The 21,465-nt window shown below is 40.9% G+C and overlaps 1 protein-coding gene across 1 annotated transcript in view; it reads left to right on the forward strand.

Annotated features, from left to right (window-relative positions):
- Positions 1-21,465, forward strand: part of ADAMTS17 (ADAM metallopeptidase with thrombospondin type 1 motif 17) — a 271,748-nt gene that overhangs the window by 205,744 nt on the left and 44,539 nt on the right. Inside the window, exon 16 of the mRNA XM_044230904.1 lies at positions 514-649. Within this exon, the coding sequence (XP_044086839.1) occupies positions 514-649 (136 nt within the window). The remainder of the gene's footprint in view (positions 1-513; positions 650-21,465) is intronic.

Consider the following 21,465-nt stretch of genomic DNA (forward strand, 5'->3'; position numbering starts at 1 on the left):
ACGTGGAGGAGACAGATCTGTGTGTCCTTCAGACCAGCCTCCCTGTTGTCACTGCTGTCCAGCAGTTCTGGAGGGATTCTCCAATAGGTAGCTATGATTTCTGGTAAGGACTAATGTACAAATGTGTAATCAAGACCAGGCCTCTGTAGACTTTAAATATCAAAAGAACAGATAAAGAGATTGGCAATCTTTGTTGGACATTAAAGTCCCAAATTAGAACTTTGGCCTCTGTGGATCCTGGGCTGTCCGAAAACATAGCTAATCTGCGGTGTCACCTTTTTCCAGTCCTGTTCTAGAATCTTCTTCCTGCCCCATACTGCCCCTGCTATGTCATACACACCCTCATCCCTAATATTATGGTTCTTTCTCTGACAACCAAAAAAGCATGATAACAGTCACTTCACTGACAAACTGATCAAAAGATGCACCCAAATGCTCCTCTATCTGCATGCATGTATGGCCTTTCCAGGTGGGAAAGCCACTGTGCTCAGGTCCCTGTGGTTTGGTTTCCAGGGGAACGCAGAACCATCGTGTCCTGCACACGGATTATTAATAAGACCACAACTCTGGTGAATGACAGTGACTGTCCTCAAGCAAGCCGTCCAGAGCCTCAGGTCCGAAGGTGCAACTCACATCCGTGCCAGTCACGGTAAGGAGCTGTGTTCTCATGCTTGGACCCTCCAGGCTCAGGGCAAAAACACCCAGCATGCGGGGCGGGGCAGTGATAGACAGTTGATCCCACAGTACCTCTCTGTACCATGTACTATTGTTGCTGCTCAGTGATTTTTGCTTGCTTGAAATACTGATTAGCTGGCTATGAAGCCAGGACTCTGAAAAAAATGTATAATCCTAGCTAGAAGGCATTTTTTAGCACGACCCTAGAACATCTCATGGAGAAAAAAATCATCACATACTCTCAGCTGATACATGTCGGCTCCCCCAAGTTAGTTTGTCTTAGGAGAAAAGGAAATCGCAGAGTCTGAGTACCCATGAGTGAGTCACACAGGTTAGTGTTTGTGATGGGTTTGTTTCGGCAGCTGAAACTAACACCAGTGAGTGTGGATCTTGGTGTTCGTTGTTTGGAATCTGTCCGAAGTTCTGATGGATTCCATGGCCATGATACTTCATGTGCTCTGAAGTGAATTTTCTGAGGCTGTCAACTGAGATGAATTGTGTGAAATGTGCTTGTCAGTTAAGCTTTTATTTCTGGCCATTTCAGTGAGACATTGCATTGTACTGTGATTAGTAGAGTGTGTAATAGCACCCCTGGCCTCCCATTCTGCTCTGGGTTGAGGTGTATGGCTTTTGCTTGGTGGTTCTGTGCATGTTTTTTTTTTCTGTAAAGAATCTGGACTTTTGACATGGCAGTTTTGTAAACTCAACTTGGGCTTCTTGCCTGGTGCAGAAGTTTCACAAAGCATGGGGTTTTCGTACCATCCCCTTGTCAAACTGGTCAAGTGTGCAAGTGGGAGAGGGAAGATAGGCGGGAAAGCAAGAGGTGAGACTTATTTCATTGGTGGTGTGTGGTCCTTAGCAAATCAAGAATGAAGGTGGATGGGAGGGTGGGTGAAGGGGATTAAGAGGTATGAACTTCCAGTTACAAAATAAGTAATGAATGGAAATGAAAGAGACAGCATAGGGAATATAGTAAGATGGTGGCAGTATTGTCTGCTGACAGATGATGAGTATACTTATGGGGAGCACTGAGTAATGTATTAAATTATTGAATCATTATGTTGTACATGTAAAAGTAATATAATGCTGTATATTAATTATACTTCACTTTAAACAAAGAAAGACATCCTACCCTAACCCTGAAGGTCGTGAGGAACAACTCACTTTGGGAAGTCTTCTCAAGCATCTAGCTATGAGCAACCACCCCACAGACTCCTCAGTTGATGAATGAATCAACCACACACACACCCAGGGGCAAAGAAGGAAGACCTTGCCACTATGACAACCCAAAGATCAGACAGGCCACAGAGACAGCTCAGCTCTGTGACATACTAGAAAGTAGGATATGTGAACCTAGAAGAGGGGGGGTCAGCATGGGCTCAAGGGCATGACTGAGCAAGAAAGATCTTAGGGAACCAGTCAGTAATCACATTTTAAGATCATTTATGATTTCAAACTACTTTAGTGCCCAGAGATTTCTTAAATTATGCATATAAGCCAAGTAACATAAAACATGAAATCAGAGTTTCTCTGACTGAATTGAGACACAGATGTGATGAGGAAGAGTAGCCTAGTGCATTCTGCCCTCCTTCATATCACAGTAGGCCCAAGGAATGGACCAAGGAATAAAGCTTACAAGGACTTCAGGGACTGTCTGCTTTCCATAATGATGGGGATGCTTTTATTGGACCAACCCTCAATATTCTTCACAAGGATACTCTTAACTGTGCTGATCACATACTGTATTTGGTAGCCACCAGCTAGTCCAAATTGAGATGTGCTATAAAAGTAAAAATTTACACCTGATTTTAAAGATTTAGTATGGAAAGAGATTATAAAATATCTTAGTAATTTTTAGTACATGTTGAAATAATTATGCCTTGGACACATTGGGTAAAATGTAACACATTATTACAATTAAATTCACTGGTTTCTTTTTACATTTTAATATGGTAGTAGAAAATTAAAATTACATATATAGCTCATGTCTTAATTCTGTTGAATGGAAGTGATGTAGATTAAAAAAGCATTCACAATGTTCAGAATACACTCCAAAATTACCAGACATAGAAAAAAAAAAACAGAAAAATGTTGTCCATACATTAATGGAAATGGAATCCAAGATGACACATATGTTGAGATTAGCAAACAAGAATTTCGAAGCAACTATTATGCTCAAAGACATAAGAAAAAATATAGTCACAATCAACAAACCCCTAGGAAATCTAAGCACAAAAAGAGACACTCTGAAAATGAACCAAACTTTAGGACCAAGAAACACAGTATCTGAAACTTAAAAAAAAAACTCTTTGATGGGCCTAACAGCAGATGATGAAAAAAAGAATAAACTTGGAGGTGGAAGAATAGAAATTCTCCAGTCTGGAAAAACAGGAAGAAAAGATTGTTGACAATGACCAAGACTCAGTGATCTGTGGGATAACATCAGGCATACTGATATAAGTGTAATTAGAGTGAGAGAAGAGGAAGAGGAGAAAAATAAAGCAGAAAATAATCAAGAGACAATGACCAAACCAGGTTTAGTGAAAGACAGAAGATAGGTAATTATGTCACTTCTTGAGTATTTCCACTAGATTCCAGGGGAATTCAAAACTCCATGTCAAAGTCTCTCATCATCACACCAATAGGCCAAAGCAACACCTTTATGATTTTTGCCACACACAGATACTCCAGGAGGGGCCTTCACTGTACTGTAAAACTACACAGAAAACCTTGTAGGAAAACACATACAAAGAAGTCATATAACAAAGCATAACAAATAGCATGGAGGACAAGGGGCATTAGAGAGGAGAAGGGAATTTGGGTAAATTGGAAGGGGAGGTGAACCATGAGAGACTATGGACTCTGAAAAACAATCTGAGGGGTTTGAAGTGGTAGGGGGGTGGGAGGTTGGGGTACCAGGTGGTGGGTATTATAGAGGGCACGGCTTGCGTGGAGCACTGGGTGTGGTGAAAAAATAATGAATACTGTTTTTCTGAAAATAAATAAATTGAAAAAAAAAAGTCACATCACACAGCATGCATTAACAAAGGTATGCACCCTTTAAAACAGTGCTACAGAGCTGCTGTAAGCTTGGATGAAGCATAATGGAGTGTGTATGTAGAGGGAGAAGGGGTAGGTGTGGCTCCAGATCACTCACAGAACATTCTGAGAGACCACAGGCCTGCAGTCTTGCCCTGGTTGAACACAGGTTTAAGCCACACCCACTTTGGACTAAAAGTAAGTTCAGAAGCACATGCTTAGTATCTCCTTAGAATAAGGGTCAGCAAACTTTTTCTGTAAAGGCCTAGATAATAAGTATTTTTGTGGTTTTATAGGCCACATATGGTTTCTGATGTCTGGTTTTCTTTGTTTTGTTTATAACCCTTTTAAAAATGTAAAAACCATTTTTAACTCCTGGTTTATGCAAAAACAGTCTGCAGGCCAGACTTGGCCCAGACTTTGCCAGCCCTGCCTTAGATTATTACTTACCCTTGCCTTGCCCTCTGACATGTTGGAATCACAACCTCAATACAAGTCCAAGCTCTGAAGGTACAACCTCGGGAAATACATTTTCTTGTTATACAAAGAAGGACATGTCATTATACTGGGTTACTCTGCAGTGCCCAGTTGTTCAGTGCCCTTTTCTAAAGCAGTCAGCATGTCCCTGAGCCTTCAGTACAACATTGGGAATTTCCTTCATCCAACATGCACCTGTCAAGCACCTTCCCATCACCAGGCCCTGTTTGAGGTACCAAGGTATTTTGAGGTGAGAAATACACACAAGGTCTTCACTGTCATGGAACTTGATAAATACCAACTTTCTCTCTCCCTCCCTTTCCGACCTACCTTTCTGGGTCAACTGTTTTTCCTTCCTGACCCTCTTCCTTCCATTCCCTTCCTGACTCCATAAAATCACACGAATCAGACTTAAAGAATGAGTGGAATTTCCCAAGGCGAAAGACAAAATGAAATTGATAGAAGATGGCACCTGAAATTTGTCTCAGAGTCTAGACAAGAAATGCTTCACTGCCTCCTCTGGTTTGGTTTCATTTGCTGGTTATTTAGTTGTTTATTTTGAACCATCTGACTTCATACTGTCTTGAAGAACCCATTTGAAAGAGCCCCACGTAAGAATGAAGTATCATGGCTCATCAAAGAGTATTTATTGTTCGGCTGAAAGAAATGTGTGATCTGAGAGATTTTAAAACTCCTGCTAGTCTTAGTTGTATTTATTTATATTTAAACATGCAGAAGCACACACACATGTATAATATATACACATATACACACACAATATATATGCATATGTTATGTGAAGATACATATATGCATACATGTTTACACACACACACACACACATTTGGACAATAAAAATTGAATTATTACAGAGTGTGATCTAGTTGACCTGAGTCTTTCTTCAAAACATCTATTAATATGGACTTAGGCTGGTAGGTGAAGAAAAGTGGAGAGTGGCTTAGAAAATTACTGCTAAGTAATCAGATTTCGTCTATGAGTAAAGAGCTGAACTTTGATAAAAGGGGTGGGTGTGGAGATGTGAAGGGTCCGGAGGAGAAATGGCTGTTTCAGGTGGGGTGGGCATGCCTGGAAGACAGAGCCTGGAAACTGGAAGGAGAGCCCGAGAACCCAATGGTGTAAATTTTATTGAAGAAGCCAAAATGCAACTTGCTGTTGAATCTGGCAAGGCGAAAGAGCCTTTCTATATTATTATTACTCTTTGACCTTTAAAACAACAGCAATGCTTGTCTTTTCCCTTATATTTTTCTTTATTTCTCCTGATCTCCTTTTAATTTTCTTCAACCCTCTTTTTCCATCGAGTTCCCGACAGTTTCCCTTACCTTCCCAACGGCACACCATTAGCACCTCTTTATTCTAATCCTGCCCCTAGCTCTGTGGATATTTCTCCCAAACCCTGCCATAACCATATGGAATCTGGAATCTGACACACAAGGCAGATGGCCTCTCTCCAGCATCTTGCACACCAATACAAACACATCGGCAAACCTGGCCCCCGACATTGGCAGGAAAGGCAGAAATCACAGATCCACTCAGCTGTTATGACTGTGGCCAGCAGTCTTCACCTTGCTGACCACAGTCTGCAGGGAAGAGGCCCTACCATCATTCGGCATCCAAAGAGTAATGCTGCGTGCCAGGTCCTTCAGACCCAGGCCCCGATAGTGCTGGAGCAACGAGGGTGGGGTATGACAAGGAGATGGGCTCATTCTGGAACACATAGCTCATGCTACCCCAGATTTAATATTCTTGCAGTCTCTTAGAGCTTGTTGGCCACTTTGAAAAGGCCATTCCAAGCTATTAGATGTTTCCCATAGGATCTATGATTTGAACTCCTTCCCAGGTAGCACATACTGTACTGTACAATGGATTAGAGTGATTCAGAAAAGAATATTTAATATTGTACTGCCAATTGAGTTGAATAGTCATCTGCAGGGAAGTGTATTTGATTTTAAATCTGTCCTCTTTGCTCATTTCTTAACCAGGTGTGCCTTGTTTTAGTTAGAATGGAATGGAATCCCTCATGTTTTTATGAAAGTATGTTATGTGTGTGTATATGTGTGAGTTCATGACTTAAGAATGAAATTTAGACCATGTAGATCTTCAGGTAGAGCCAAAATCTGAAAAGATACCATTATTTAATCCATTTCTATCTAGTCAAAAACCTAAAGCTTTCCAGTTTCCTGCTTTCCTTGAAAATAAAATAGGTAAATCTGATAGCCATACCCATCTCCCATGCCCTAGATGGGAGAAGCTGGAGGAAGCCACCTTTGCCACCACCTGCCTCCTGGGGCAAAACGGGAGCCACAAAGCAGGACTGCTCCCATGGACAGGAGGGTGAGGCCCGAGGCTGTATGTTCCTCCAGGTCAACAGTGATAGACTGGGGATCTCCAGAGTGGGGCGCCACTCTTTCAGGCTTGGCCCACTCTTCAGACACTTGGGCATATGGGTCTGGGATGGGGGCACCCCACAAGCCATGTGAAGTAAAGAAGCAGTGCCTAGGAAGGGGAAGCTGATGAATAGCATTATTGGTATATTACATCCCTTATCCATGGTAGAGGAATGGTGAGGAGAAGTTCAGTTGGATCCGAAATCTTTCTTCCAATACTACTTAAATGCCAGAACTTCACTTATATTTAAATTTAATAGTAAAGTTTTGAAGCCTTTAGTTACTTAAGTTAGGAAACATTCCTAACTTGGATGGAGATGGAGAAAGAGAAAGAGAAGATGGAGGAAGAGAAAGCATTTCAGAGTGTTGATTTGCATTTGATAATTCTGTTTGCTGCCCTTTGCTGCCATACTAACCCTTCAGTCATTTGAACATCTCCCCCGACCCCCAACACTCAACAAGACTTTGCGTATAGACCCAGGGGTCCATTAAGAGGCCCTTCCCTCGGGGTGCCTGGGTGGCTCAGCCATTAAGTGTCTGCTTCGGCTCAGGTAGTGATCCCAGGGTCCTGGGATTGAGGCCCACATTGGGCTCCCTGCTCAAAGGGAAGCCTGCTTCTCCCTCTGCCACCCTGACTGCTTGTGTTCCCTCTCCCACTATGTCTCTCACTGTCAAATAGATAAAATCTTTAAAAAAAAAAAAAAAAAAAAGCCTTCCCTCTTGCTCACTTTTCTGAGTCATAAAATGTAAAAACATTGAGCACTCAGTGTTCACATTTGATTTTTGTGTCAAAATTACAAAAAATGAAAGGTAAATGGAAAAGTTGAAACTCAGTCTGAGGAATAAAAGTAAACACAACTAAAATCATAGTGATCCATCAGAAGAAAAAAAAAAAAAATCAGACCAAGAAGGAGTGGCTCTGTAGTGGGGGTATACAATGAAGTATTTCTGACTTGTAAAATTTCTGGGGATATTTCAGAACTGAGCTTGGAGTATGTTTGGTGGCAGCATTCCAGAAAATTAGCCCATTCCCCCTGGGGGCTAATGAAGGCCACTGCTGGCAGAGTCCTATGCTGGCTGGCTCTCTTACAGGTATGAATAGATAGGAGTGATTTTGCCTAGGAAAGTATTATTCTTTTCTCCTTACAGGTGCACATTTATATACATTTATATACAAAACACTCAAATTCCTGGGGTGCCTAGGTGGCTCAGTTGGTTAAGCATTTGACTCTTGATATTGTCTTGAGATCAAGCCCTACATTGGGCTTTCTTAAGATACTCTCTCCCTCACCCTCTGCCCCTCCCCACCCCTGCTCACATGTGTATGTGTGCATGTGTCCTCTCTCACTCTATTAAAAAAAAAAAAAGACATTCAAAAGTAAAAGGATAGAAGAAGATATTTCATGCAAAGAGAAACCATAAAAAATCAGGGTTATCTATACAAATACCAGACAAAATTATTTTAAAACAACAAAAAAATTGCTAGAGATAAAAAGTAATATTTAATAATGATAATAGGGCAGTCCATCAAAGAAATAACAATTATAAACATGTATGTACCTAATAACAGAACCTTAAAATATACAGTATGAAGAGAAAAGTAATTCAGCCATAATAGAGAATTTAACGCCCTGATTTAATAATAGATCTTTAAAACTAGAAAGATCAACAAGGAAATGTTAGACTGGAACAACACTATAAATCTACTGGATCTACAAGATAGCTATAGAGCACTCTACCCAATGAGAACAGAATATACATTCTTCTTACGTGCCTGTGAAACATTCCCCAGGATGGACCATCATCTAAGCCATTAAATGTACCTCAGTGAATGTAAAAGGACTGAAATAATGCAAAGTATATAAAATTAGAAATCAACAACAAATTTTGGACACTCACAATGCATGAAACTTACAAAAAAAAGTAAAACCCCACAAAACTTCCTAAATAACAATTGGATCAAAAAGAAATTGTAAGAGAATGAAATGAGGACTTAACATACCAAAGTTAGGCCATGCATCCAAAGCAGTCCTTAGGGGAAATTTTATAGCTTAGGGGGATATTTAAAACAGAGAATAGGAAAACAATGAAGAAAAATCAGTGAAACCAAATAGTGATTATATGAAGAGAACAACAAAAAAAAAAATGACATTTAGCTAGACCAAGAAAAAATGGGACAAGACTTAAATTACCTAAATTAGAAATGAAAGAGGTTGTAAAGGAATATTACAAACAGTTGTATACCAATAAATTCAATAATTAGCATAAAATGGACAAACTCCTAGAAAGATGCAAACTACCAAAATTGAATAAAGAAGAAATAGAAAATCTGAGTAGACCTATAACAAGTAAATAGGTTAAATTACTAATCAAAAAGCTTCCCCGAAAGAAAAACCCAGAACCAGAAGGCTTCACTTGCAAATTCTACCAAATATCTAAAGCAGAATTAACACCAACGCTTCCTAAACTCTTCCAAAAAATAGAAGAGGAGGGAACACTTTCCAACTCATTCTATGAAGTCAGTATTATCCACATAGTAAAACCAAAGACATCATAAGAAAGGGATACTACAAATGAATACTTCTTAGGAGTACTGTTGGTAAATCTTCAACAAAATACAAGCAAACTGTATCCAGCAACATAAAAAAAGGATTATATACCATGACCAAGTGGGACTTATCCCGGGGATGCAGTTGTTTATCATTTGAAAATCAGTAAATGTAATACATTATATCAATGAAATAATTTTTTTAAAACAACATGATGATCTCAATGGATGCAGAAAAAGACTGACAAAATCCAAGATGCTTTCCTCATAAAAACACTCAACAAACTAGAACTGGAAGAGAATTTCCTCAAACTGATAAAGGGTATCTACAAAAAATTGACAACTAATGTCATACTTAATGGTGAAAGACTAGATGCTTTTCTCCTAAGAACAAAAATAAGACATAATATCTGTTCTTGCCCTTCTATTCGAAATTGTGCTACAGGTTCTAACCAGGACATTTAGGCAAGAAAATGAAATAAAAGACACCCAGGCTGGAAGTGAGGAAGTAAAACTATCTCTATTTACAGCCGGCATGATCTTGAACATAGAAAATTCTAAGGAATCCACTAGAAAAATATTAGAACTAATAAATTCAGTAAGGTTGCAAGATATAAGACCAATAAACTAAAATCAAATGTATTTCTATTCAGCGGTGATGAACAAACCAGAAATGAAGTTTGTTTTTTGGTTTTTTTTTAAGATTTTATCTATTTATTCATTCGACAGAGAGAGATCACAAGTAGGCAGAGAGGCAGGCAGAGAGAGAGAGGAGGAAGCAGGCTCCCCACCAAGGAGAGAGCCCGATGCAGGGCTCAATCACAGGACCTTGGGACCACGACCTGAGCCGAAGGCAGAGGCTTTAACCCTCCAAGCTACCCAGGGGCCCCAAGAAATGAAGTTTTTTTTTTTTTAAATGCTGTTTACAGTAGCGTCAAAAAAATAAAATACTTAGGAATAAATTTAACAAAAGAAGTACAAAACTCATACTCTGAAACTACAAAACTTTGTTTAAAGAAATTAAAGAATACTTCAATCAATGGAAAGATGTACCATGCTCGTGGTTTGGAAGACTTAATGTAAAGGTGGAAATATTGCACAGATTGACCTACAGGTTCAATGCAGTTTCTATAAAAATCCCATCTCTCTTTATTGCACAAATGGATAAGCTGATCCTAAAATTCAAATGGAATTGCAAAGGGCCCTGCATAGTTACGACAGTCTTCAAAAAGAGGAACAAAGTTGGAAGACTCATACTTCTCAACTTCAAAATGTACTACAAAACTACAGTAATCAAGATAGTGAGGTATTGCAATAAGGACAGACATATAGAACAGTAGGATATAATTGAAAGTCCAGAAATAGACCCTCACATTTGTTGTCAGTTGATTGTTGACATGTGGCCAAGAGCATTCAGTGAAGAAAGAATGGCCTTTTCAACAAGTGGAATTGTGATACTTTATGTCCACATGTAGAAGAATAAAGTTGGGCACCTACCTCACACCATGTATGAAAATTAACCCAATGATCAAAGACCTAAAGAGCTAAATGTATAAAATTCTTAGAACAAAGTGGGAAAAGAGTCTTTATTATGTTTATGGTTTCTTAGATATGACAGCAAAAGTACAAGCAACAACAAAAAGGTAGATATATTGGGTTTCATCAGAATTAAAACCTTATGTGCTAATAAGGTTCCTACTGTGTCCTGAGATACCCTGAAATATCAAGAAAAATGAAAATAAAATAAAATGAAAAGACAACTCATGGAGTGGAAGAAAATATTTTCAAATCATCTATCTGATAAGAAACATATATAAAGTTTATATAAAACTATTTTATGTATATTTTATATAGATTTATATATCTTATAAAAACTAGCATATATAAAGAACTATTACAACTCAATAATAAAATGACACATAACTCAATAATAAGGGATCTGAATAGATACCTTTTCTGAGGAGAAGGGGAGGAAAAGAAATTGGGGGTTGATAGCTAAAAGGTATGGAGTTTCTTTTTGGCATAATAAGAATAATCTAGATTGTGGTAAAGTCCATTGAATTGCTGAATTGTATGGTATAGAGTTATATCTCAGTAAGGCTGTTAAAAAACAAAACACACAAAGAAGTACACATTTTTAAAAGGTCAGGCTCTTTGCACTCTAAGCAGAGGCCTCCAGCAGGTTTCCATGAGTATAGAGGCTGGAAGGCCAGAGCCCAGGAATCTCAGAACATGGGGAACTAACTAAGGACAGTCAGGAGCCTTGACTGGAATGTTTTAGGTGTCTCCTCCTAAGCAGGCATCACCAGATCTTAATTTAATGTCCACTATTATCATGCATGGGCTATTGCTCTTGTCCATCCTCTCCCACTACAAAATGCCAGATCTCTCCCTGAGTCTCTGGTTGGGATTCTTAGGACAGAATTTGGTGGGTACATTCAGTCATCCTCCCATTGGTCCCTTTTGAATTGACCTTTCCCTTTGGCTGTCTCCCAAGCTTTCCTGGGTCCTCCATGCTCTTTATTCTGGAGAGCTTTCTAGTAAAGCATGTCCCCCCATAGCTGCCATTCCCCAACACACTGGCAAATGAGGCTGAAAGTCCTTTTCCCCATGCCAGCCATCATTCTTTTGACCTCACAGTAAAGCCACCCCCTAGCATCAACTTAGTAGAGCCATGCAAGTAAGCAGGCAGTATTTTCAATCAGGAGGCAGCAATCCCCACCCCCACACACTGGTGCTATCCATGCCTTTCACTGGCAGGGGAACTTGGGGATCACCAGCTATGTCTCTGAGCAGTGGTTTGTGCATCCATAAAATGAAGGGAATAACTACCATTTAGTAGTACCATCTCTTTATTTACTTGGTTATTTCTTTTTATTATCTGAACAATGGACAAATATCATGTTCCAAATATTTTAAGCAGCCAAAGAATTTAACATTAGCCTAATAGCCTCCCATCCTATCTACCTCACAGAGTCTAGTACTGGATGGGATGAGAAAGGGCTCCATTTAAAAAAACTGACAGGGGAAAGCAGTCTCCAGGACTACAGATCCCTACATCAAGGGTCCTTCTAGACATGCAGACCTGCCCATTCTCCTGGTGGCACCCAACTCACCCAACTCAGTGAAATACTACTCTGAGAAGAGCCCTGTCTCTCCCTTCCTCCTCACCCATGGCACTTTCTCCCCAAACCCCGAAGCAGAAACATCACACAGTAAGAACGAGCAAACCTTACACACTGTTAAGACAATTAAAATAAAACTTGACATACTCAGTGGTAAAAAGCCGAAAGCTTTTCCTCTAAGATCAGGAACAAAAAAATGATGCCCACTCCCACCACTTTTATTCAACATAATACTGGAAATCCTAGCCAGAGCAATAGCCAAGAAAAAAAATAAAGGATATCTAAATGATAAAAAAGGAATTGAAACTGTCACTGTTTGCAGACGACATGATACTATATATAGAAAAACCTAAAGACTCCACCAAAAAACCCTGCTTGAACTAATAAATGAATTCAGTAAAGCTGCAGGATACAAAATTAGTATACAGAAGTCTTGAATTTCTATACACTAATAACTACCAGAAAAAATTTTAAAGATAATCCCATTTATAATTGCATCAAAGTGATAAATCCTTAGGAATAAATTTAACCAAGGAGATGAAAGCCCTGTATACTGAGAACTATGACAGTGAAGAAGACACAAATAAATGGAAAGATATGCCATGCCAATGGATTATTAATATTGTTAAAATGTTCATGCTACCAAAAGCAACCTACAGTTTGAATGCAATCCCTATCAAAATTCCAATGGCATTTTTCACAAAACTGGAACAAACAACCCTAAAATTTGTCTGGAACCACAAAAGGCCCCAAATAGCCAAAGCAATCTTGAGAAGGAAGACTCAAACATCACACTCCCTGTTTTCAAACTATATTACAAAGCTATAGTAATCAAAACTGTGTGGTAGTAGCATAAAAACAGACATATAGATCAATGAAATGGAATAGACAGCCCAAAAATAAACCCACACATTATTTGGTCAATTAATTTATGACAGAGATGCCAAGAATATACAATGGGGAAAGGACAGTCTCTTCAATAAATGGTGTTGGGAAAACTGGACAGCCACATGCAAAAGAATGAAACTAGGCCACAATCTTACACCATACACAAAAAAGAACTCAAAATGGTGTAAAGACTTGAATGTAAGATCTGAAACCATAAATCTCCTGGGGGGGGGAACATAGGCTAAGTAAACTCTGTACAATCAGGCTTGGTGATTAATTTTTTGTATTTGACACCAAAAGCAAAGGCAACAAAAGCAAAAGTAAATAAGTAGAACTACATCAAAGTGAAAAGCTTCCACATAGTGAAGGAAATCATCAAAAAATGAAGAGGCAGCCTACTTAATGGAGAAGATATTTACAAACTGTATCTCTGATAAGGGGTTAATATCCAAAATATATAAAGAACTCCTACAACTCAATAGTAAGAAAAGAGTCTTCTTTAAAAATGGGCAGAGGATGAGTAGACATTTTTCCAAAAACAAACAGATGACCAATAAGCACATTAAAAGATATTCAACACCCACTATTAATCAGGAAAAGGCAAATCAAAACCACAATGAGCTGTCACCTCACACCTGTTAGAATGGCTATTATCAAAAAGACAAGAAATAACGTGTTGTCGAGGATGTGGAGGACAGGGGACCCTCGTGTACTGTTGATGGGAATGTAAATTCCCATCTACAAAACATAAAAGGAAGTACCATATGATCCAGCAATTTCATTTTTAAAAGTAGAAGTACCATATGATCCAGCAATTTCACTTCTAGGTATTTGTCCAAAGAAAATGAAAACATTAACTCAGAAAGATATATGCAGCTCACTTCTCATTGCAGCATTACTTACCAAGATATGGAAACCTAAGTTTCCACTGGCAAATGAATAACAAAAAAGTTAATAGATATAGAAAAACGTATATACACACACAATGGAATATTATTCAGCCATAAGGAAGAATGAAATCTTGCCATTTGCAACAATATGGATGGATGTTGAGGTTATGTTAAGGGAAATAAGTCAGAGAAAGACAGATGCTGTATGATCTCATTTATATGTGGAGTCTAAAACAAGAATGAACGTGAAAAAGAACATGTTCATAGATACAGAGATCACATTGGTCCTTGCTGAAGGCAGGGGGTGGCAGAGTGGGTGAAATGGGTAAGGGAATCAAAAGGTATGCACTTCTGGTTATAAAACAGATCCTGAGGGTTTTAATGTACAGGATGGCACATTATTATAGCTATTGTAGTTATTATAACTATTCTTATACATAATAGATCACATATTTTAGAGTTGCTAAGAGAATAAATCTTAAACATTCTCATCACAAGAAAAACAATTCTAGCTAGACTCGTCTAGCTAGATTTCCTGCCATGAACACTTTGCAATATAAGCAAATATCAAGTCATTACATCATACACATAGATGTAAAAACGTAAAGATGTAAAAATTTTCAAAAAAGAACTAGGCAGAAGCTGTGGTCAGAACTCCTTCATACAAAGACGGGATCATTCTTGTTGGATTCAGTAGTGCCTATGCTCTGGAAATACCCCAGCATTTGTATTAAATAGCTTAAATAACTACTGCCTTCCAGTGGCATTTTGCATCTTTTCCCCCCTAAAAAACCACCTGAAACTTTCTAGAAGGGCCCCACATAGGCCGGATCCATAAGCTTTTCAAGAGGTACCTGTTAAGCGGCAGCACCATGGAACTTGGGATATTTCTAACCATCTAAAGTGATGTTTTGTGCCTGCATGCCTGGTCTTTGCCCAGCCTCATTGCACTTTTGAAAATTAATCTTTTTACAAATACCTCAAGTGCTTATGTTTGCCCTGTGGTGCACAGCATTATTCTTGCTTTCTGTGAGAGCAGGGAAGGTTAGCTAGAAGGCATGCCAACTTCTCCTGTTCCAAGGAAGCTAGCCCTCCAGCTCTGAATGCCTGCATAGTTGGGCTAAGGGGCCATTGTGTCAAGGAAGGAATGGAATGAAAGATTTCTTTGGTAGGCCAAAGACATTGCCCTGGGAGGGAAGAAATGTTACCTTTTTTTAACCTCCTATGTCAGAATGAGTTTATAGAGTCCTCTAGGAAGCAGGTGTCAGGCGCACACGGGAGCAGGAGGGAGAATGGGTGGAAAGAGTCAGTGCAGTGTGAAGTCACATCTCGCCCTTTCCCCCATTCTGGTTGGAACCTTCCCTGAGAGGGTCTTACAGAACAGCTCCAAATGTCAAAGGAAAGGGTTCACAATTGCAGTAGCTCAGGCTGCTTGTTGGCCAAGGCCACAAATGCCAGTTCAGATATTAGCAATGATACATGACAGGGTGTCCTTCATTCCAAGCCCAGCTTTGGTGTTCCCTTCCATGGGGGTTCATGATTCTCTTAAGGTAAGACTGTGTGTCTTGCTGCCACCCTGCAAGGTGACCTGCTCAGGGTGACCCTACCCCTCTACCAGAAAAGTGCACTCTGTATTCAGACCTCTTTCTCTCATTGAAGAGATGATCAAGTATGATGGGAGGCAGAAGACCACCCAGTTAGCTAATGACATGGCTACAAATGGTGCTTTTGTGTCCACGGGACTCCCACCTGCGGCAATAGCATAGAAATCTAGCAGAGGTGACGTGAGACCACCAGCTTCTCAAACACACTGGACCTTGGCTCTAGTGAAGTTAGACTCAAGAAACGTGTGAATCAAGGTTCTTTGGTCCCAAGGAATGGAACTGAAATCTACAAACATACCAAAAAGTTAAGAGTACATAGAAAGGATGTGGAATAGCACCCCATATTGACGAGATGCTGAAAAGCATGTCTTGGAGAGGGGATCTTGGAGCCAGCTGCCTCCCTTCCGGGAGTGACTCCACTTGAATCTAGATTCTCAGAGAAGGTCTGATTGGCCTGGTTTGGCTCCCATGCTCTGCACAGTGTGGCATAGTCACCCAGAGGAAACCCCAAGAAGGAACACAACAGCGTGCCAGGGGAAACAGCAGACGTCCTCCACCCCCAAACAGGTAGGGACATGCTGATGTCATGACCAAAGCGAGACTAAGGAAAACCATCCAGTCAATACTGTCCAGCTAGTGTGAGAGCCGGCAAGTCTATTAACAGGAGGGCTACTGTACTGGAAAATTCCTGTGTCCCAGTAAGAAAGGCAGCCTGATGAGAATGTTACTCTTGGATATGAACTTTCAGCATCAGCAATTGTACGATTCTCAAAGCATGAGCATTTTTTTTCCAAACTTTTAGTGATGGGTGTGGTACAGTGTGTTACCAAACCCAGGCTTCTCCTGGTTATTTTAACCCCCAAACTGTACCAGCCATAAGCGCCAGTTCCTGGAGTGTAACCGGATCAGGTGTGATGGGCTGAAATGTGTCTGAGTCCAGTGAGCTCATCAGCTGCTGCTTAAACTCTATTCACTTGTCCTTTTCCTTCCCTCTGGACAATTCAGTGTGTTCCTGTAAATCCCAGAGAAATTGTTCTCCCTCTCAAAAGAATATCTGAAAATGAATTTATTGTAAAAGCAGAGAATCTTTTCTAACAGCTTTATTGAGATATAATTCACACAAAGTTTTAGTGATACTCGAGGAGTTGTGCAGCCATCACCCCAATCGAGTATTGTCCTCACTGCAAAAACAAACAAACAAAAAACCTCCATATCCATTTGCAAAAAGATGATAAAATAGAAACAGGCTCATAAATACAAAGAACAAACCTGTCTTTGCCAGCGGTGACGGGGGGAAGGGAATAGGGAAAATCTGTAAAGGAGATTAAGAGGTACAAACTTGCAGTTTTAAAAGAAATAAGTCAGGGAGATGAAAAGTACATCACAATAATATCATCATAATGGCGTGTGGTCACAGATGGTGATGGCACATATGGTGATCTCTGAGTAATGTACAGACTTGTCAAGTCACTCTGTTGTACACCTGAAAGCAGAGTCATAAAACTGAGAACTGTGTGTTCTTCTTGATAAGAAGTAAATTATGGAGGTAGCAGAAATCCAAAGCAGGGTAGGAGTGGTCCCATCCATTCCTACCAGTGAGCAGTAAGGCAAGCAGGGAGGGGAAGTCTAGAAATTGGTGTCGTCACCCCATTTTACAGATGCAGACTTGGAGAAGTGACTTACCCAAGGTCATACCGGTAGCAAGCAGAACTCAAACCAAATTTTCCTACTTTAAATCTTGCACTCTTCCTGCTACACCATTCCCATTAAAAAAAAAAAATAGTACAGCCTGCATCTACCATGGCATGGAAAAGAACCCTTTCTCACTAGGGCACCTTTAGACAGATACTTGGAAGTGAGACAAGAGAAGGCAGTGGACGGCATTTTAATGGACTTCGGCTTGGGACAGGAAGCAGAAGAAGCCATCAAGTTTGCCTTCTCTGGAAGCAAATCATGTAGCCAGAAGTTTGATCCTCTCCACAGCTATAGGTACAAGAGATGATCTTCTCTGGTGGTGCCCAGCAGTGGCACCAAGCCCCAGCTCTTGGTGAGCCTCACAGTCGTGAGTATAAAGAACGAATACACATTCAGCCATTCTACACCTGTACAACTATTCTGTTATTGACTTTCAGTATAGTAATCAATACATGACTGGAGACATTCAACACTTCATTACAAAATAGGCTTTGTGTTAGATTTTGCCCAAGCATGAGCTAATGGGAACATTCTGAGCGCGTTTAAGGTGGATGAGGCTAAGCTGTGATGCTCAGTAGGTTTGGTGTGTGAAATGCATTTTCAACTTTGGTATTTTTGACTTTCGATCATCTGTCAGGACCTAACTCCATCATAAGTTGAGAAAGGCCTGTCGTTGGTCAGTTTTCTGGCTTGTCCTTCACATTATCTGGACTCGTGCTAGAAAAGAAATTTAAATTCAGGACTTTGGCATCTGACACGAGGATCAAATACAAAAGAGGCTTCCCAGGAGACCTGTGTATGTGCAGAGTGTTGCCCCGGGGGCGGGGGGCAGGGAGAGGTGCTGGCAGGGGTGCTGTCCTGTGAATACCAAGACAGCTCACTCTTGATCCCCAGCTTGCCAGGGACGGGCTCCAGGAGCCTGGGGGAGAACCTCACACTCTCTCACTCAGACCCAAGCTACAGGGACTGAACAGGTCGTCTGTGGCCCAGGTCTATGATTTTCTGGGCAGAAAGCTAAGCCTGCCCAACCAGGGATCAAACTTGTAATATGTCCACTGTGGACACTGACACTGTGGACACTGACACCTGTAATATGTCCACTGTGGCCAAACAGTGAATTCACCTGGGCCAAATGGCAGGTGTGGGCAGGACACCTCTGTCACTCCTGTCAAATAATCTGTATGGCCCTGTGTATTCCTTTGTTTATTGTTCCCCTTCTTTTTATTGTTCTCTCCCCCCCCCACAAAGGCAAGGACCTTGTCAATATGCCATTCATTCAGCAACTATTTGTAGAGCATGAGCAGTGTGTCATGTATGGGCAAGGAAAACTTGGGTGTACTGCTCTCTGTCCAATACCAGCAGTGCCCAGAGCTTAAGGGTTAGTAAATTGCTGGAATGGATTAGTGGATTATGTAGTACCAGCTGAGGTCCTAATCTCCATGGCCAAGCACTGCTATGTTGAAGATAAGGTCTCATTCTAGCACTATGAGCATTGACCCAACAGGAGACAAATGTCTATCTGGACAAGTGCTCCATTGACAAAGGGGTGGCAGTCAGAGGCTGGTTTGGGACTCCGGTGCGTGTTCAGTTATCCTCTCGTTAAATCAGTCACCCATGCTCAGTACAGCCCAGGATGGTCTTTATCCAAGCCCACCTTGACTTAACCTTAACCTGACTCTGACTCAACCCTACCCGCTCCCAGGAACCCTTCTTGTTCACTCTGTCAGCATCAGTTCCTGCAGAACTTTCTGAAATCCATGCTTTACTGTGGTCCTCATTTAAATAGAATTGTTTTAAGTTTGAAAAGAAAAAAACATTATATCCCTGTTGTATAGAGGCATCAAGACACACAGTTTGTTAGGCTTGGTACCTGAGAAAAAGAGTGAAATGTCTCTCCATGTTGCCAGGGGTAGCCTCCTGTGAGAGTTATTGAGATCATGGGCTGGTTGGTCAGTTGTGGCATGGGTTCTTGTCTCAGTGCCACCACCAGCTACAGGCAAACACATGGGCAGGTTACCTGATCTTGCCATCTATAAATTGGGAAATTAGAACCTCTCTCATAGAAATCTTGAGAAAATTAGATGAAGTAATGCCTATAAATTCCTCCACCCCAAGTAAGCACTAGATGAAATGCTGGCCAAAACCGTCATCATTGCTCAGCTACAAAACTATACTAATGATAAACATCAGCCAGCTGTTGGACCCCAGCATTTTATGGGTTATCCGTCATTTCTTAAGACACTGCACACACACACATTTTTAATAGTGTATAACTACCTAATTTAAATAACCCATACTGGTATTTTCCAGGTAATGAAAGATTGGGGGAAGGTCCTAATATATGGTAGCATTCCCCTTGTTGTTAGAACAAGATTATATAATTTATATGTATTTGGGGGTAAATTGAAATTGAAATAGCAGAAAAATCTCAAGTGGTTCATTTCTGACATCATGACTGTTTCTGACCTCTGTATTTGTGAACTTCAGATAATATTATCAGCAGAATGGAGGTAGGACTTGGGTAGGAAAAGGGATTATATGAAAGGGTTTCAGAGTCATTCAAGCCCGAAGATTGGGTTACTGGCTTGGTGCATGACTAGAAGCTTCACAGATGTGTCATGCCCAGATGGCTCATTATGAAGCAGGCTGGAGATGGAGAGATGGTGGGGAGTAAGTAATAATGTTACACTTGATGTGGATGGATGTCAAATGCTGGATCCTGCCAGCACTTCTGCCTGCTAACCTATACTTGGAATTAAATACCACTGAAGGAAGGAGCTTGGTGAAATATAAGTACATAATATCCAAGAGGAATTCCTGATGGCATGAGGAGCAGAAATTAGACCCGTGGAGGTAATGAATGTGCTCTGGCCCATACCCAGCACACGACTCAGTAGTGGTTTCCCTTCCATGACTCCTAATCCACTTCCTGGGAAGGGAACACAAACTGGCCACTTGGAGAGAGCTTTCCATTAGCTCTTGAGAGCAGGGATGGAAAAAAAAATTCAGCTGCACCTGACCAGTGAGTTGTCAAGGAGAACAAAAGGTGACCTGAGGACCCGCCATTCTCACAGAGCTTGTCAGAAGTAAGTCAGAGATCAGTTGATTATTTTTATAGTGTATTCTGTGGTTCCAATGTACCAGGATCTCTTGGGATCTTATGAACCTGCAGATAGCCAGGCCCACTCCCCCAGAATTTCTGATTCAGAAGATCTATAGAGAGACCTGAGAATCTGCATCCCTAAGAAGCTTTCCAATGATGTTGGCCCAGACACCACACTGAGAGCCACCAATATATGGTAGTAAAGGTTACTCGAAATTTTAACTCAAGAAGTATGGTGACAAGAACCAGGTGGCAGATTGGGTCCCATGATTTGAATTTGACAGCAAATGCAAAAATCCTCCGGTAGAAAGAATGTGCGACTGATCCAGGAAGGAAAAGTACTCAGTTATCTCATCTCCTGGGGGCTGGAGGACCAGGGGACCCAGATCCCAGACCATTTGAGGGGGAAGGAGCAACTGGGGCAGGAGATCCTAACCACATCAAGAATGCAAGTGGGGCCCTCAAGGAGGGTCCTGGCCTTGCCTGGCAGAGGCTCTATGACTGACTGGGGATGAAGATGGCATGGAGGGGGGGCGGTACAGGCAACTGGTCATCCACACTTACAGACAAAGCACTCTTCACTTGCTCTACTCTCAGAGGGATGCTGTGAAAAGGGCTGTCACTCTCACTTTAATTCTGACAAACCAGGAAGGAGTCAATCATTGGTATGACAGTGACGAAAACAGGGAAGCCATGACTTGCCATAACATTTTTTCAGTTGGTCACAGGAAAGGGAATTCAGCAAGGTTAGGCAAGGACTGCTCTGCTTTTGGAGAACAAAAGAAATAAAAGTCAAAGTAGAGCTAGTTCTGATCTCGGAGCTGAGGAAGGTCAGTACAGTTCAGGAGGTAGGGCAAATTCTGGAGGATTTGATTCTGACTCCATTATCGTGAACAGACCCAAAAGAACATACAAGAGAAGACAAAGGACCAGGGAGCTACCCAGCCCCTCTGAATGAGCCGAACACAAAGGCATAAGAACACCAGGCCAAAGGGACATGTGGCAAGAGAACACTT

Source organism: Neovison vison, chromosome 13, assembly GCF_020171115.1.
Source record: "Neovison vison isolate M4711 chromosome 13, ASM_NN_V1, whole genome shotgun sequence".
Taxonomy (NCBI): Eukaryota; Metazoa; Chordata; class Mammalia; order Carnivora; family Mustelidae; genus Neogale; species Neogale vison.